The following is an 18,827-nucleotide window of genomic DNA, read 5'->3' as shown; positions in this document are numbered from 1 at the left end:
AGAAATAAAAGTGGAAGTAGGACGTCATTCTTTTTTGACAGGAATGATAATTAGATGCGGTTACTGAAACCAGAAACTGTTTTCAGATAAGCTGTGCAACAAAAAACGTATTTTTTCCCTGTTGTCACTGAATCTCTCTGTAAATATTTCAGTGGCTTATCTATTCTTTAGAAATCATAGGAGAATGACATAATTGCCAAAAAAAGTTCCTTGACGTTTTCCTGAGCTTAGAATATGCAAACAGCATGACAAATCACATATTTTCTACATCTTCTACCTAAAAGTCAAGCCGCCTTGTTTTCAGTCCCATGTACTCTGAATAAAATAAAATCCAGTTCAACCAATAGCTTTCTAGTCAAGTCAAGTCACGTTGTTAAAAAACAGAGTACACCCTTGCATAATTTAATCTCAATTTAAAACAGATATTCTGTGACTAGAGATCATTAGCATCATGCAGATCAAGAAACAGAGCAGACAAATCAGGGATAAAGCTGTGGAAAAGTTGAAACCATAGTAGAGTTTTTAAAAGCAATATTCCATTTAGTTTTGTTTTCTTTTTTCAAAAGCCATAAGTCCTTTTTACAATGTGTCACAAGTCATCTTTGAGAGATGACTTCATGCAAAATGCTTTCTGTAAAATGAAAGACATTTCCACAGGAACTTAAAAGCTCGTTTCCTGCTAAAATAGCAAGACAGACTCTCCTGACCTTGAGCAATGCCACTCACTAATCTTTTAAGCTGGTTAATGACCCGTCAGATGTTAACAATGTTGCAGAGCCCACATCATGATGGCATATTTCTGAAGATCATACTTAAGATCATCAGGATAACATCATTTCCACGAGCCTTATTGTTATCTTTCTTCCTTCTTCTTCAGCTTTGCAATGATGTTATCTTATTGATCACACACTGGTATTCAAAAACATTGCGGGTCACTTAGAAATGCGATTCTCCAGGAGAAATGCGGAAAGGTTTTCAGTTTACGTGGAAGAAAAGTTACATTTCTGCTTTTTAAGCCTTTTCCGTTTGACCTTCTCTTGTATTTTTATGTGATTTTTTTTTCCTGTTACAATGTAGTTTTATGTCTTTTGAAACGGCAACTGCCAACTAAAGACTACTTTTTTCCATCACACGGGCCACAGGGTTGCGTATTTTGCATAAAGTGACCTCTCCTGTGAGTTGCAAAAACTGGAAAATATTTACAATTTTTTTTAATTTAATGTGATAATTTTAATTTAAGATGTTCAAATCTCTTTTTAACCTCTAAAAGTAACATCAGTGCTGTCTTTTCATGTCTGTAAGTGTGCATCTGTTAAAACAAACAAATTAAGAATTTTTTATGTTTTTTATTTTTTTTTTACAAATTAATTGGCATTAATTACCCATGTCTACAAAACTCTGTGAGAAAAAAATGTTCCAGTGGTGGTGTCAAACCATGATGCGGAATGCATCCCACAAATCATATAGCATATAAAAAAGCCCAGTGAATGTCTACTGGAGCCTGTGTTGCTCAATTTTACTTTAAACTGTGCAGCTGATGCCGGGCCACATCCTCTTGTTCCACACAATGGCTCATTAAAACATCACCAGCATGATTGATTCGTCCCTCAATGCACTCAAACCACCAGCAAGCTATGTTGAGTATATGTCTTACTGGTTGATTAAAAAAAAAAAATCAGTAGCATATTTCTGGATCCATATTGTAACTTACATTGCAAGTTTAAATGTAATATGAATTTTGTCTACTCTACAGTGACGCAGTGACTTCTCAGCGGAAGTTATAAAAACAGGCCCGAATATGAACACGAACACACAGAATTTGATTTCTATAAAGTGCCAGAGAAACCACACTCTTTTTGAGCAATGTCCTGGCACGTTCTTAGAAATAACAGAGCCAATGAAAAGTGATTGCTTTCCTGGCAAAGATCTGCTTTTAATCAGACATAGCCCAGAAATTCGCAACAGGGTCAACATCTTTGCTTTAAGACCGGAAGGCTAATGTACGCCTAGATGTGTGTTTGGGATCATCGTCCCACTACAGCATCTGAACCAAACCGTCACCCACAGGTGGAAAAATTTTTTTTTTGAAATTTTTCGGGAATAACTATAAAGACTCAAGACACAGATGCTGGAAAACACGCATTGAGGAAAGAAAGAAACCTGCTTCAAAATTGACATGTTCAATTATAAATGAAAACTCAAACTGCCTTCATGAACGAGCCAAATGTCTTTTGGATTAACGTTTTATGAAAGAAAGAGTGAGCTCTGATAAGAACCATGCTTAAAGGAGTTAGCACAGTTCAGGAGTTAGCAGCATCACGAGGGTCTACTAGTAGACGGATTACCTAAAACTGCCTGATTGTTCAGACCTGGACACAAAATGTTGTTCCAACCAGACAGAGATCTCAAGCGTTGTTTTTTTTTTTTTTTTCATGGACCAAGCAGTGAAAGGTCCTGACCTCAACACCAACAAACATGTTGGCACTAAGCTTAAAAATGGATTGCATGCCAGGCAGCAAATCAATTTAAATGAGCTCCACCATTTCTGATAAAAAGAGAGGGGAAATGATGAAACAGAATTATATCAGAGATGTTCCTCTGGGTGTCATCACGCAGAGATGACACCCATATTTAATGTTTGTAAATATGTAGAACCGTATGTATAACTTTTAACAGTTATGAAAATGTGCAATCCATTTAACTTGTTCAACAAATTCTTGTTTCTAATATTCTATGTTGTATCATTATGACATCATTTGTGTCAGTGATGAGTGTAGGTAAAGTTATGTCAGCCTCTGTGTGTTTTATTCTTACTTTGACGGACAGATCAGTGTTTTACTCTCAATGTGGACATTTATAAACCACTTAATTAAAAACAAAGGACCAATCATTTATACAGAGTTTATTGATGTTCCTCTTACAAACACTGAAACATGTTGCAGGTTACCAAAATGTTCTCTTTCTTACATCATACATACAATAAACAATATCAAAAAGGCCAGATTAAATAGCCCTGTCATAATTTGTTTTAAGGCATACAGCATTTAACATGTTCAATCGTCCATCTTACATGCAGGCACAATCAATTAGGTCTCAACACATATAAACCGGGACAAAAATCAGATTAACTTTGGTTGATATCTGTATTTATAATGAAGGGTAAACTATACATATATATATATATATGTTTTTGCTCAACTCTTCCAGTCAGCGTTTGCAACATACCATTTAACCTGGTGGAATGACCTTACCTGAACAACACACAAATACACATCTCACCACAAAAAGAAGAAAAAAAAGAAATCAGATTAAACAAAATAACAGTATATAGGCTCATCACAAGCAGGCAACAAATGAAAGTTCATTGCAAAACCAATAAATCAGAATATCAGGACAACGTTTGTGTCTCATTTTAAAGGTATTTTAATCTCAGCGGAAGAAGGCACACTCGTTTCTCATTCTCACTATTTTAAGCCTTTTTCTTACGTTAACCCATCCTTTAACCCCTCCAGCTGGCACTTCTGAGTTAGCACATCATGAAAACAAACACACACAAAAAATTATGCGTGGAGAAGAGAATCAAGAGATTCATAATTTCAAGGCCTAACACCAAATTAAGCTGTCTCATAGCATGCTTGATGAATAAAAAGAAATAACCCCCAACAGCTTTGTTAATTTTCTGAGATAAAAATATACGCAACATTCACTACCCATGGAGTAAGTTGTGCATTTCTAAGTGGTAATGCATGCATAGATTGTTCCTGCTGTCCTAAAAATGGCAAGAAACTCTCCAAATGTGTTCAGTTTGTCACTTTTGGAAGAACTCAAAGCCATTAAAGATGATTTACTGTCTTGTTTACTTTACGTAAAAGTAAAGGTGATTCCGTTTCTAAATCTGCCTACATTGAAAAAGGTTTTGTCAAAGTGCACAGCTGGGGATCTTAGTTATAGAAAAAAAAAAAAACACAAAAAACAACAAAAATGTTTTCCATACAAAAAGAAATCTTTAAAGTTATATTCACAGCAATTATCTGGTCTATCAATACCAACTTGTAAAAAAGAAAAAAAAAAAAAAACTTTACAGATTGTGAGCCACAAAGTCGTAAACCCTTAGCATGAACTCTTAACCCCGTGTGTGAGGTATACCATTGCTGCACACCTCCACCGACCAGCAAACACACATACAGACGAACGCACCCGTGGTTACCCAGAGCTACATCTTTGTACGTTAATGTTTAAGTGAGAGGCGGCAGCCTCAATTAAGAGTTAGCAGTTGTGCCGTGCTTATGCTACAACTAGATGTCAAACCTGCTGGGCTCCAACGCATCCAGGCTGAGTCATAAAAGTCACACATCCATACTTGTCATGCACACACATCAGTTATTCAGAGCGATCCTTGAGTTTGATCTACAAAGGTTTCTAACTAACAAAAATCACCCACGTGTCCCAAACACCAAAAAGCTGACAGTAATACTCATCTGACACACCGATGATGTAAATAATATAACATGCTTTTACAAAAAAAATTAAAAATACATATAAATTAAAGAAATATATATATATAAAAAACCATGAGAAATCAGTTAATTGCAATGGAGAACACAAATAGTAATGTAGAAAACAAACTGAGGTGATGAAACAATGTGGAACAGGTGAGGGGAAACAAACTTGTGAAGTGGGAACTTGTGAGAAAAAAACTGAAACAACGGAGCAGAGCTATCACTGACAACTGATTAATGTGTTTGTTCAGCCTCTTTTCAACGGGTTAGGGCAGTAAATAGACAAAAGAACCGATGCTGTGGCACCACAGCTGGCTGACTGTTGCCCACATTTCAGCTCAATTACAAATCAATAAATAAAAAAAAATACAGTTAAAATATATATTGAAAAAATACTTATACTTCTAATTAGTGCTGGACTATGCTCTGCTGTATGGAAATATTAGGAACCAGGTCAGTGGGGTACATTTTAGATTGCCTAATCTAAAATGTGTGCAGATTGCACACAAAGAAAGACAAAAAAAAGACAAAATGATGGGAAAGAATAAATTAGCTCCCTGCTCCTTTAATTTGAACTAATTCAGATGTCTCTTGTTTAAAAGTAACACATGTCTATGTGAAGTGCATAAAGAGTTTGGCTATAGTAGTGTGTGTCCTCACATGTTGCTTGTCTGTGTTTAGAGTCATGGCTTGGTTTTGTCACAATAGCGGTGGATGGTTACACATCCGTGGTAGCAGATGGGTCGTGGCATGCCACGATCTCCTGTCAAGACGCCTGTCGCTGGGTCAAAACATATGATTGCATCTGAAGCTTCACCGTTTTCCCCTTGGCCACCGAGGATATAGACCTTCCCGTTAGCCACTGACATGCCACAACTTTCCTGTAAAAGAGACCAAAACAGAAATTTCAAAATGCTGCTTAACACTGTGGACTTTCTACCTCACTTGCTCACAGACTTCAAAACAATCTGAATCTAAATCAGTCACCTGCTTGGCTAAGGTCTGGCACACAAGTATCCAGTAGTCTTGTGCTGGGTCGTAGCAATAAAGGTTCTGGGTCAGGCCACCGCAGACATAGATCATGTTGTTGAGGGACACAGCTGTGATGCAGCGCTTAGCGATGGGGATGTTGGCCCGTAGTAACCATGCGTTTGTATTTGGATCATAGCACTGAACCTGTAGGATGCAGTTGCATGATTAGTAAAAAAGATACAAAATTCATGTATAACATGTAAACAATAAATTGGAAACCGAAATAAGGCACAACGGAGCATGTGACATGGATATAAGGAGTCTTGCGAACCTACATAAGCTTCAAACGTCAATGTATTTTAATATAACAAAGTGGGGCAGGGGGAAAGCACACAGTTTAAAGAACTTTACAGACATGTTTTCCCATTTTTGCCCAATCGTTTTCTTGAGTCACAAAAATTAATCTTAATTTAGTCAAGATCCAAAGCTCGGCATATTTTTCTAACACTATTCAGGGTTGTGGTCAAGAGAGATAATGGCTTTCGCTAAACTATATATTTAACATAGACTCCACATTATCTTTGTCTATTTTTGATATGAAATCCTTATCACTGTGGCAAATGAGGACTCTTGTCATTATGTGTGAGATTCTTTTGAGTTGGTTTATTGAAGTAAAGTCTGCTTACATTTCAGATTCCTCCATGGTAAGGCAATGCAGACAGACAGGCACCCATCTTTGTCTAATCATTTATCAGACAACCAGATTACCAGTCTGCCCTGCTGTGTGTGCTTCTAATGTGGGCAAACATCCTGCAACTCAATGCAGTAAAATGACTACCTCTGTTTTTACTACAATGCCAATCATCAGAGGACATAATCACACTTTTCCAGCGAACTGTCTGTCATGCCTGGATTTATGGTGGGTTTCTGTTTAAGTCGGAGAGCTAAATCTACTTTAAATTTGTTACAGTTACTGTGGCTCAGCGCGTACCTAGAAAATCCATTCAATTATTCTCATCATAGCTTTTAATTAACATCCATCTTCTTTCGTTTGCAGTGCTGTGTAGAAGTTGCAACCCTGTCATGTTATTGACGCGATGGATTTGTTGTTCAATTGCAAGTGCGACCCTTGACATAACTGACCACAGTGAACGTCCAATGTATTAATTCAAGCAGAGGTTTTTCATCCACCAAGAAATAATGGCATTAATTTAATTCTGCAGCCTATAAAATCGGTTGGGAAATGATCTATTGCTACATTTTTATGGGCGATACAGATCTTGATGCAATCAGGACTCTGAACCAGATAAGACCTGCAGAGACCGTTTGACTTGCATAAATTACTAAACAGAAAAATTATACAACTTGTCTTTCATCCGTTTACAGAGCTAACAAATGCAAAAGTAGACAGACTGGCATTTTTTCTTACCTTTTTCAAACAGAACTTAATCTTTAGCACTAAATTACTGCTTCCAGGCATCAACAAAGAAAACTTTTTAACAGAGAGAATCTCACTATAGTGAAAACACGCCTCGGATACAACATGTGTTTACTGTGTGGGAGGGAGAAGATGCATCCGTTTCTCACCTTGTCTGAACAAGTCTCGTCGTCCGGGCCTCCTCCAATAACATAGAGCTTGCCGCTGCAGCTGGCCACCGCTGGAGAGCTGACTGCCTCTTTCAGTGGAGCCACTTCCGTCCAGCGGTTGGAGAAGGAGTCGTAGCACTCCACGCTGCTCAGGCGGCTCTGCCCGTCATAGCCGCCCACAGCATAGACCTGAGGACAGAAACGCAGGAAATCAGTGAAACACAGGAATATCTCTCGCGCGTAACAACGGTTTCCTTCGTGGCAGGATTCTGAAACGGAGTTATCTAACTAAACTGCTCCACAATATCATAAAAAAAATGTTTTATTTTAAGTTTGTGAGCATAAACAATAGCTGCTCACCTGAGCACTTCATAAACCAGTTAGTCAGGTCCAGAAGACGAACAACGTTCTGCCGCTAGACAAAGAGGTATTCTTCTTGTTTTTAAGTCTGTGCTACAATATCCTGACTACTTTTGTCAGATTAGCAGATACATGCCACGTAGCAGTTAACCACATTACCATTTTTTTTTTACATATAAAATGATTGAAGGATTTTGCATTTTTCACATTTGCAAGAAAACAATTCTTGAAAAAGATTACACCTTGTCAACCAGTGCAGAAGAGGTTAAACTACGCATCATCAGAGTAGAATTTCCCAACAGAAACCCTCCAGGCAGTTGCTGACTCCCGGAAATAAAAATGAAAGGAAATGCAAATGCATAAAATTAAAGAGAAAAAAGCTAATTCAAAAGACGGAACATATTGGGGCCCGCAGATGTGTGTGTTTGTCTCCTGGGTAGAGGTGGGACATGCAACTACTGCTTTTTCCAACTGAAAAACTGTCATTCGCTGGTTTTCGGTTTCAACGTGTGTCGCTTTCAAACGATCCTTTTGGTTTTCTGTAACAATCAAGAGTGCACAACACAGTAACATGTACATGTTTATTGTGAAGTTGCTTCAGCACTTTGAAGTCCAAAGTAAGACCATAATCGCCTAGTTCAGATCGTTCAACACTCTTGATATTTTGTAACAAAAACACTGGTTAATTGTTGCTATAAATAAAAAAAACACAATAAGACAGGAACTTGAGGCACCCAGAGATAAATCCACTGTAATTAGACGCTGTTCTTTTTTCACCCAAGTTTTTGCTGAAGTCAAACGATTTTCCCCCGCTCACATCTAATAGGACATATTTAAACTGAAAGCTTCAGAGAGATCTAGGACTTGTGTGTGTGGCCTTATAAGAAATTAAACATGTACATCTAGCTTAACCAGATGTGCTATTTTTAATACACTAACCCCTTAATGATTCAGTAAATATATCCAGAAATGGTCCTGCTTAAAGACGACAGTGGCAGTATATTTAAAGAAGTGTAACGACTATAGTTGTAACATACAGTTTAACGTCATGAAACACGTACAGACACTAACAACAGAAAATACTAAACCAACTGCTTAATGATGGCTGAACAATCAACCACTTCCTAAAAAAAAAACGATAACGATAATAGTAGGGAAGTAGGTGAGCGTGAAACTGATAATTATAGACCAAAAAAATCAATAAAATAAAATCCACAATCTATCCATTACTGGAAGGGGAAAAAAACAATTATGACCCATTTCAGAAAATACATCGTTCATGTCGGACCAGTCTAACAGGAGAATCGTCATTAGAAGTTCAAACTACAAGGCAGATAAGAATGACTGTGAGGCCTGCGTGCACACGGCAAACATTTTCAGTCATGCAACATCTGATTTTCTACGATACAAACTAGGAGGCCGGGGACTTCTATAGGAATGTTTTAGCATAAAAAAGGATGAACATGTGTATATGATGATTATAGTGGGTTGTTTACAGCATGTGGGCTTGCAACAGAGCTGTCCATCAAAAGAGGAAATTACAGACTGAATGAGGAAATAAGTAGGGACAAGCTGAGGGGGGGAAGGGAATAATTCTTCTGAAGAATGTCAGGGAAAAACATTCGAAAGAGATACTGGAAGATAGAAATAACCTTAAAGAATCTGGAGTAAGACCATGACAAGATAAAAAACATTCACGGGAAACAAATGAGGAACCACCAAGTATTAAATGCCACAGGTGTGACAAAGGGGAAAGAAAATTCGGAAATGTATGTATTCACAATTTTAGAAGTATAAAAAAAACATAAACCTACTTGGATTAAAGATCAAAGAGTGTTTTTTTATCATATCATAAATCCATATAATCAATGATCTTCTTATAGAATATTTTCATACACACACACACATATATATATATATATATATAGTCCTATAACTGTTTTCAAAAGGAATTTTGTAATCTTGATGTGTAGCTAAATAGTATTTTAGTTTTTAAGCAAATAAGAGATTCCAAATTTACACCTCAAAAACCTTTTCAAGTGTTGAGTACTGCCTTTTTATAGCCACATTATAGCCGTCGAGCTAATTAGCACATTGTTGTGGGAGCACAAATCAAAATGCATTTGCTGTGATAAAACAATTAGGAATTTTGGGTGCAGGTCAAATCTCCTTGAGTCATGTTTCTTTAAATCAATCAGAGTTCAGTTTGAGGCTGAAACTTTCCAGGAATAACCTGCGCTTATGCACGCTCAGCAGGTTTGTGCTTAAGCATGTACATGTTTGTCAGTAAAAGATCTTTAGTTTTAAATTAAGACTGTACATTATGTGCAAGTTAAGCTACACTGATTTATTTATTACATGACTATTATAATTATTTAGCACTTCTTTTTACACATTAACAAAGACATGCATGAGATATTTAAGCCATAAGTCATTTGTGCTATATTTGGATACCACTGTCTAGTCTGTCCAGTTTCCCCTCCTGTAGGATGAATTTATTTTCCTACATAAACATTGAATCACGTTTTATATGGTCTGAAATGTAGTCTAATGTTGTGATTTTATGTGTTAACTGCTTTTGTCAGCATTTGTCAACTGCTTTGCCCGCTGTCTATGGCTAGTGCAGACGGAAATTCAGCATGTTCTTAACTTAGAAGCATGAAGTGCTGGCCCTCATCGGCTGAACTCACACTGCCCTCAGAGAAGAATGTCCACCTGTCCAGAATGAAGCCGCAACTTAATCTACTCCAATCCATCTGTTTTCATATCTGACAACTGACATAGACGAGATAAACATTTCTAATCGAAAATATCTAGGGTAAGTGTGATTTAAAAAAAAAAAGTACTATGAACATCTAACATTAGTGAGTCATCACTTTGTATGCAAGGTATGCAAAAGACCAGCACGTCAGCCACTAAGTAATTAATTTACTATTGTAAGATAAGAAACGAAAGCAGTTCCATTATGTGCCTGAACATCCTCATACTCTTTACCTTACAAAGTTCTTCAGAATTTCTCAAAAACACCTACACCAGACCGAATCATTCATTTTGAGTAAACAATGGCGAGCACTTTGCCCTCCCCTCCAATTTTTCTAAAGAATCCTTCACCAGAGTTTTTGTAAACAAGGATTACAGTCTCGCCGTAACACCTACTTACTCTACTATTAAGTGTCATGTACAAAATCTTGCAGCCATCCAGATAGTTTGCATGCAAAAAAACACCATCTTCTATACGGTGCAAATAAACCCCAGGCACCCACAGCAGATGCTTTGCATCATGATCTAAACTGTTTAACCCAAAAGCCAGACTGAAGTATTTAAGTTTGCTGGATCTCGTACAAAACATCCCCGGCAGTGAGAATTACGCAACTACGCAACTTCAGCCAGCGACAAGCCTGGCACTGCTGTGGTTCAAGCAGCAGTTAAAATATGAAGCTGGGATGTCTAAAAAAAAAAAAAAAAAAAAAAAAAAAAAGAGTTAAAAACCCCATTTGAAACATAAGGATTTACATTTTTTTAATACCTTGCCCAGCAGGACACCCATCTTGTGTCTCCAGCGGCCTTTGACGAGAGAAGCCACTTTGATCCAAAGGTTGAGCTGGGAGTTGTACAGCCACACATCCCTGCTGTTAATGCGTCCTCCTGCGAATGCAATACAACATTATTGTTACAAACTTGACAATTTTATGTGGAAAAAAAGGGCAGAAACAAAGAGAATCTGTTAGCCAGACACATATGCAAAGTTTACCAACTGCCATGTGTTATTTTAAATATATGATACATGCATAACTTCACCTAAAATTGTTAACTGACTGCTAGAGCAGCAAAACACATTTCAATTCTATTAAGTGAGAACACAAAGGGTAAGTTTAGAATGGAGTCATTTCATAGGCTTGTACAGAAAAAAAAAAAAAAAAGAAGGAAAAAAAAGTTGGTTTTGTTTGAGATAAAAAAAGAACAATGATAAGTATGTTATTGTATCACAGGCACGCATTCAACAAGCGCCAACATGTGCCTGAAATCTCACAATAAACCTCTCACCACTCGTCACAGAGAAGCACTATTAGATATTACACATTAGATATTCCCAATGCATTCCATTATCTTCAGGCCTTTCCAATTGTCAAAATTTCTGACTGCATACATACACTCTATATTGTTTATTTGATAATGAAGAAACTCTATTCAGTCATTTCAAAGTAAGCAAAAAGACAGATAAAGATCTGCAGAGCAAGTTAGACCCAGCATGTGCCTACTTAATAATCCGCCAGATACTTAAAGAGCCAGACAGTCTGTTGCCCTTGAGGCCTCAATTAGAAATTTGTAAGATGGAACATGTCAGTGGAAGACGAATTTCTTAAAAGAGAAAAAAGGGGATTTAGAAAGATGATGTTTAAAATAACAAGCCAAAACCTGAATGTTCTAATAAGGTTTGTAACGGAATAAATGTCATCATTTGCTTTTTATTCCAGCTTTGTTTCAGCTGCAACTTGCAACAATGTATGAGGTTCGTTTAGGTTTTGTCCAGCATATAATGCTCATCTATATGACAGGAAACAGTTTAATGAACTTTTATCCATACATTGGCACGCTTCCTGTCAGTGGACAGTGAAACAATACTTTTTGTACTTATGCAGTTTACAGGCTGCAGCTGTGCTTGGGTACAGGCTGGAAGGCCTGTGCTTGTACCAGTTTCCTGTGTGAAAAGGGACAGACACAGGCAGGAGGAATGCACACCAGTGTTGTTAAAAGTATAGAGGACAAAAATACAATCAGTCATAAAAAAGATCAAATGCTTAACAATGAAAAAAAAAATGGGGCAGTGAGGATCATAAGACTATATAAACAAGTAACGCTTATGTATTATATGTGTTGGGCATAAAACTGTGGGGGAGGAGCAATGTATGTTTTTAAGCAGCGCACGAGAGCAGATTTATAACTCATGTGAGGACTTGGCACATGTGCAGAATAAAGCAGACTCTTTGCTGAGGGGGACACTTTTCATTTTTTTCCCTCTCTTTTGACTTGTTTTTCCTCTTTCGTCTTACGCTACTCAGCAGTTAAATTTGCATGAATGTTAACAGTTTCTTTAGAGCATGTCTAAACACAACCAGTACTTATGGGCTCTCCACACTTTCCGTAATAGAATTTTCTTTACAATAATTTGACCAAAGGAAACATGTGCATCAACCCTTAAACAATTTGCAGCTACTCTACAGGCTGCAACCTGGAATCAGAACTTAAGTCCCTTAAACTGAACAACAATCTGTATTCATTTGTTAAAAATAAATTAGGTCATAGAAATGTCTTGCATAATCTAGGTCTTATTTTTTTCTCTCTCTCAGAGGAGACTTGGTGCTCTCTTGGCACACAGTTAATTTAAAAAACGAAGCAGTTTCCAGGAGGCCATGACAGATGTAATATATAAGATATAATATATAAGCTCTTCACAGTAAAATCTTTAGAAGACAATAAGTGTTCCTAGAATGTGTTCTACATCCAGCTCTATGAAATCTGTTACAACGGAGATTAACTAAATCATAAGAGTTAGCTGACAAATAAAGGCGTCTCCGTGTACTGAACTGAGAATTCAGCCAGATGTTTTCAATAATAGATACCCAGGCTTAAAAAAAATGACAGAGGGGAAAACTGATCATAGGCTTTCTTGCCAATATTAAAAATACTGGACGGTAAGAAAGATGAGCACTAACTTTAAAGGTGTGTACTAATGATTTATTTATTTTTTGGAATAACATTTTCCTTCTAAATAATTAAGATGAACTTGACTTTGACTAGTTTTTCCAGAAGATACTTGAAAGAAGGAATATTAACTTCCCTAGCACATAAATATGGAAAAGTATTTTCTTCATTGCAAATACTTATTGGTAGTTAATCATCCTCAACAAAGCAGGAAAGAAAAAAAAAAGATACAATGGTATGCTAATGTCTGCTACAAGGCATCTATTTACAGCAAAGTCGGACATGTCACTGTCACAACTGCTTAAATAAAAATGATTAAGGAGTTTCCTTCCGCAGCATGTGTTTCCAGATCAATGGCATGCATAAAAGGTTAAGAGTAGGTAAGTAAATACAGAGATCCTATTGACCAACCCACCGGACTGACACCAGAACTGTTGACCTTCCATTTTGGTTTGACTAATTTAGATTGCTTGATTTTAAGACTTGAACTTTTTTTTTTTTGCTAATACACAGAACGTAACAAATACAACATGATCTTACCAGACACCAAGATGTCATTGCGCAAGGCGCAGACAGCATACTCTGACTTGGTGAACTCAGGCAGCTTCGACAGGGATTTCCATTCCCCTGTGACTGGATCATAGCAATCGTTGTAGGGCAGGTTGAAGCCCCCGACTCGTTCACAACCCCCAACCACTACAATCACCTCTGAGTAGCCAGTCGACCTGTACGGAGGAGAGTGAGTAGGTGTCAGGCATAAAAATATGAGATATAGTAGCAACAACAAATAAAAAAAGACAAGATTAACGCTTTCCAATCAGTTTAACAGACAAACTAGACTAAATATGCTCTCTTCTGTCTCCCTGTGAAGGAAGTTTGCATACAAATCCACATTTGTCAAAGGCACGATTTATAATTAACTTTGCGTCAGATCATTACAGACATGCAGCAGCACAGGACATGGTTAGAAAGAAGACTTTGAGCTGAATCTCCATGATCACAATGGTTTGTTCTTAGGGCGATGAATACACAGAGCTGCAGCTTTTCCTTAGCATGAGAGAAAGCAGACCCAGCACTGGCAGGTGTTGAGGGGCTTCGGCTGTGTGCTTAGCTGTCTACATGCACACAGACACACAACTAAAAGACATTGTTGCACACAAGCGGTTAAACTACATCTGTTGGAGTGTGTGTACAACAGATCAATTATATCCCTGGCACCTCTGAAGAAAGCAGAGGCTCTGGTGTACAAACAAAGCCAGAAAATAGAGGATCTGTTTTGACCACCATTTTGGCCCTCCAGGCAAATGGAGAACACAATAAGAGGGATGAACTGCTCGACTGGTTTGATGATTTGAACAGCTCAGCCTGTGTTACGACAATGCACCTGAAATACATGTTGCACAGCCTCAATAACTGACAGCTGGAACTGGTCCCATTTTAACCATTGCGGCGTTTCAAATTTCAAACGCAGCTGCCTTGCTGGTTGCTGGGGGACAGCCCACCATATGCTCATTTTTAGTTTCACGTTTAGAAGGCATCAGTCAGCTCTAGCCTTTGTCCTTTATTAATGAGCTCAACTGGACACCATTACAGCAACAAAAGAACAAACCACCAAAAATACATGAAAATCCAGCAAATTGGTGAGAGATGAACGAACAGGAACACAGGAAAGAAAAAAAAAAACGTGATGTGAGCTTCACCTGTGGTTTGACAACAAGACTCGACATTTTCAATTGATTGCTATTTCTTGCATCACATCTTCTTTTTTTTTCTGTCTATGTTTGAACATGCCTGACTCCCCTCTATCATTTACATTTCAAGACAGTGCTACAAAACAAAGCCAAGTGAGCGACAGACTTGTCTCTTCAGCACAACAACACTCCCCGTCTGTGTCTCGCTGACAAGCATGTACAACAACACCACAACCACAGCAGCCAGGAGGACAGAGTTCATTAGCAACTTGCCATCAAAGTAAAACAAAAACATAAATGGTAGATGGATGTAAAAAAAATCCCTTTCTGAGGAAAGATTAGTCATTTGAAATCACACTACTTCCACAGACTTTCATATTTAAAGTTGCCTAAAACCTTCCTCATACCAAGAATTGCTAACATTTTCAGTACCTGCGTGGACGAGTTCTGGGTGACATCATTTCGTTTCCTAGCACGTGGTAGCGCCTGGCCTCATGGAGGAGTTGGTAGCACTCTGGAGCATTCTGGATGAGCTCGTCTCCCTCCACTGTCTGGACGAAGTAATTGGGGTGAAGCAGGGGCAGCCGAACGTGCTGCAGCAAACTGTTTAGCATGGGCCGCCTTTGGTCCACGTTGTGGTACACCCATTTCATCACTGCCTCAAAGACTATCTCCTCCTTACTGACGAACAAATCTTCTCTGCCAATGTAGTCTTTGAGCTCTTCAATCCGTAGGTCAAGAAACTCTTCGTGGTTTGACACTTCTGAGAAGTTTGCCAAGGCGTAATTTTTGCAGCGGCTAGCAAGCTGCTTGAGAGCGTGAGCATCCGCAAAGCGCTGAATGCCAACACAGTTGCATGGGTCAAGCTGGTTCTCTAGGAACTTTGCACAAGCATCCCGCAGTGTGGTGATCTGGAAGAGGTTGGAGGTCTCAAAGAGAAACTGGACATTCTCGGTGGTGATCTTGGCACGCCCAGTGTAAACGTAGTTGAGGAAGGCCTCCATCGCCTTGGCCTCAATGCCGTTGATTTCGACCAGCATCTCCCTGCTCTCACGGTGATCATTGCAGAACATGGCTTTGAAGTAGGAAGAGCAGGCACAGAGCACAGCACGGTGGCAGGGAAACTCGCGGCCCTGCACGCTGATGACCACATCAGTGAAAAGGCGGCAGTCGCGGAACTCATTGAACACCTGAAGGATTCCCTCCGAATGTGACGCACCAGAGCAGAAGTCAAAGTCATCACCTGCTTTGTATTCAACTGGCAAAACCTTAAGGAAAAAAATTACATTCATAAATATCTTTAAAAAACTGTGGCTAACGTAAAATATACTTAAAATCAAAAGACTTAGTACCTTGCGTTTGACAACTGGCGATTCTTTGGTGTCTGAGGTGCTGCTGTTTGTTCTCCTGCCCAGAGCCAACAACACCATGGCTGCTACTTTTAACAGAAATGCTCCTTGAACTTTTGGGTAATCTAAGAAGATGAAATGAAAGGTATCGCAGAATTATTCATCATGTGGTTGTCGATTTGGCCAAAGAGTGGAGAATAAAGAAGGGGCAAGGGAAGCAGAAATATTACCCTAATTGGGTAAGTACAACATTAAACGAAAGCTTGTCTTGTAAAGTGCCATGAAATGACATTCATAGTGAAGTGGCATTATATAAATAAGTTGAATTTAATTAAAATCTAAGTTAACTGAGTATAAGCGAAAAGAAAAAAAAATACTTCAGTCTTGTGGAAAAAGATAGATGTTTTCAACTGGGTAAGTACAGGTGGCAAATAAATACACTTTACTTCCTGTAGTTTGCATCACCTCTGCAAACAGTTGTGCCCTGGAGCACAATTGCTTGCATGAGACAAGGATGACAAAGAGGCAGAGAAACGGTTGGAGAGGCCAACCTACATGCCATTCAGGTTTGTTTTGAAAGAAACTGATAATAAGGGATGCTATTAGAGAATATTTCATGAGCGCTTGACTAAGTGAGTCCGGACTGCCAACAGATAACCTTGAGTAACTTTTTTGCATCATTAAAATAAAAAAAAAGTAATCTTTTGCTATTGTCACTTTTAATAATACAAAAAAGTACAAATACATAGACCAAACAAATTTCTTAACCAAGACAAAATGTTTTCTTCTCCTCTGAAAAAGCCTTTATTAGCTTTAAAGAAAAAAAAATTATGCCTTGGGCTATACTGCCTGTTTCAAAAACTAACAACACAGGCCTAAGTCCTAGTGAGGTCATTTATCCCTTGTTATTTTTAGTTATTTTTAACTTGGACTCAACCCATTCACGTGTCTTATTTGCCAGCAGCGGTCCAGCGGGTCACTGCAGCCAGGAAGATTACAATACAGGTTTAGCCAGGATGCGTCTGACATTTGCTGTGTGAATGAGCTTTACTTCGGAGGACACAAAGAAAACATGGCATTTACAGAAACACTGGGCTAAAGCAAACAGAGATCTAATAATAAAACCATCTGAACTTATGTATCCATTTGTGTTTTTATTTTGATATTAAGCTGGATGTATCACTCTTTTTTATCAATTAAAAGGTTGTAATTAAAGGTTACTGTTAATTAATTAAAGAGTGTGCAGCTGCGTGGAGAGATAAGCTAACAATCGGTTAAACAAAGCAAAGCTGGCTCGCGCCCGACCGTTACTGGTTGAGCAAACTGATCAAGTTAGCTAGATTCTTGAAAAGAAAAAAATAAATAATTACAACAAAGCGAGAAACATTCACAACAAATGTCTGTAAATAATACTGTTTTACAAGACAAAAGCGTTACCGTGAAATAAAGTTTCCAGATGCGGCCTCTGTCTTCTGTCACAAGTAAAGGAAAAACAAAGGAGGGGGGGGGGGATATTAGAAAAAAAAATAAAACTCTATCTTAAAAACGCTCGTCACTAACTTATCATATATTCCATCGAACTGTTGTGAAAAAATAACTTGGCTGCGACACAGTCAGGACATTTTGACGTGTTCCGAAGACAAAAACAAAGACTCCTAACTACTTGACCCTGTTGTAAACAGAACCCTTTATATACATCTACTTGTCTGGGGGAAAAAAAATATGTTCCACTGGACCTACGCATTTTACTGATGCATCCTGGGAAACTGAGTCTCTTTTCCTTCCAGGGATGTAGGCTTGTCCAACAAGAAAACTACACTCCCCAAGAGGCTCCAGTTCTCCACGTGGCTTCCCTTTGTTTGCAAACAAACGCAAGTTTTATCAGAAGAAAAATCCATAACAAGAAGTGACTACAGGATTGAAAAAACACGAAAACAACCGATATCTTTGCTATTTAAACCATTGTTATAAAAACCTGTATGTGATGATTAGTGTTTTGCAGAGTTAAACTGCTTACAAAAAGATTTCAATGTTTACATATCGAAACATAAACAGTGTACAAAAAAGACGACGTAACATGAAAAATATGTTACGTCGTCTAATTTTAAATCTATCGGCCGATCAAAACAAAATGATGGTCACTACCCCTCCCCCACGCTTCCCCTGCAGGTGAGAAGGAAGAAGGAACTTCGCTGGAACAAAGGATGTCATAACTTCCTGTCAATGTTGCAAAATACTTTTCAAGAGCTTTAAACTGGATCACCTTACACTTCCAACGAAGTAAACAAAAATGCATATGGAAAAAACCTAATCGTTAAGCTTAACATAAACCACAGGTGATGGTAAAATTCCACAATATTGCTACTTTTTGAAAATATGCTTAAAACCAGTATTACCAGATTAGTTACCAAAATCAAGACACAGGGGAAATTAGTGGAGGACATTGTGGTTTGTCCTAAAACATCTGCTGGTCAAGTTGACCAAAACCAAACCACCTAATAGGAGGAGACCTAAGTTTTTATTTATTTATTTATTTTTTTCGTGAACACAACTGTTTTGCAAATGAGACAAATACAAATTAAACTTTACTGTTCAATAAATAGAAAGTTGTTATTACAGAACTACAAATACTGGCAAATTTTACATGCCAAATGTGCTATGAAGTA

The 18,827-nt window shown here is 38.0% G+C and overlaps 1 protein-coding gene across 1 annotated transcript; it reads right to left on the bottom strand.

The window, feature by feature from the left end:
• Positions 1-2,887: 2,887 nt before the first annotated feature.
• klhl24a (kelch-like family member 24a) lies at positions 2,888-17,874 on the bottom strand. Its single transcript, XM_014984798.2, has 8 exons — positions 17,599-17,874; positions 16,165-16,286; positions 15,245-16,080; positions 13,662-13,846; positions 10,945-11,063; positions 7,059-7,247; positions 5,487-5,675; positions 2,888-5,380 (listed from the first exon to the last, which is right to left on the bottom strand). Exons 2-8 carry the CDS (start codon positions 16,240-16,242, stop codon positions 5,183-5,185), a joined length of 1,794 nt encoding a protein of 597 aa, XP_014840284.1. The 5' UTR covers positions 16,243-16,286; positions 17,599-17,874; the 3' UTR covers positions 2,888-5,182.
• Between the last annotated feature and the right edge of the window lie 953 nt (positions 17,875-18,827).

Source organism: Poecilia mexicana, unplaced genomic scaffold, assembly GCF_051168715.1.
Source record: "Poecilia mexicana isolate PSO_F unplaced genomic scaffold, ASM5116871v1 scaffold_17, whole genome shotgun sequence".
NCBI classification, from domain to species: domain Eukaryota; kingdom Metazoa; phylum Chordata; class Actinopteri; order Cyprinodontiformes; family Poeciliidae; genus Poecilia; species Poecilia mexicana.
Note: the sequence above shows the minus strand (reverse complement) of the source record. Positions and strands in the feature narration are given on the sequence as shown.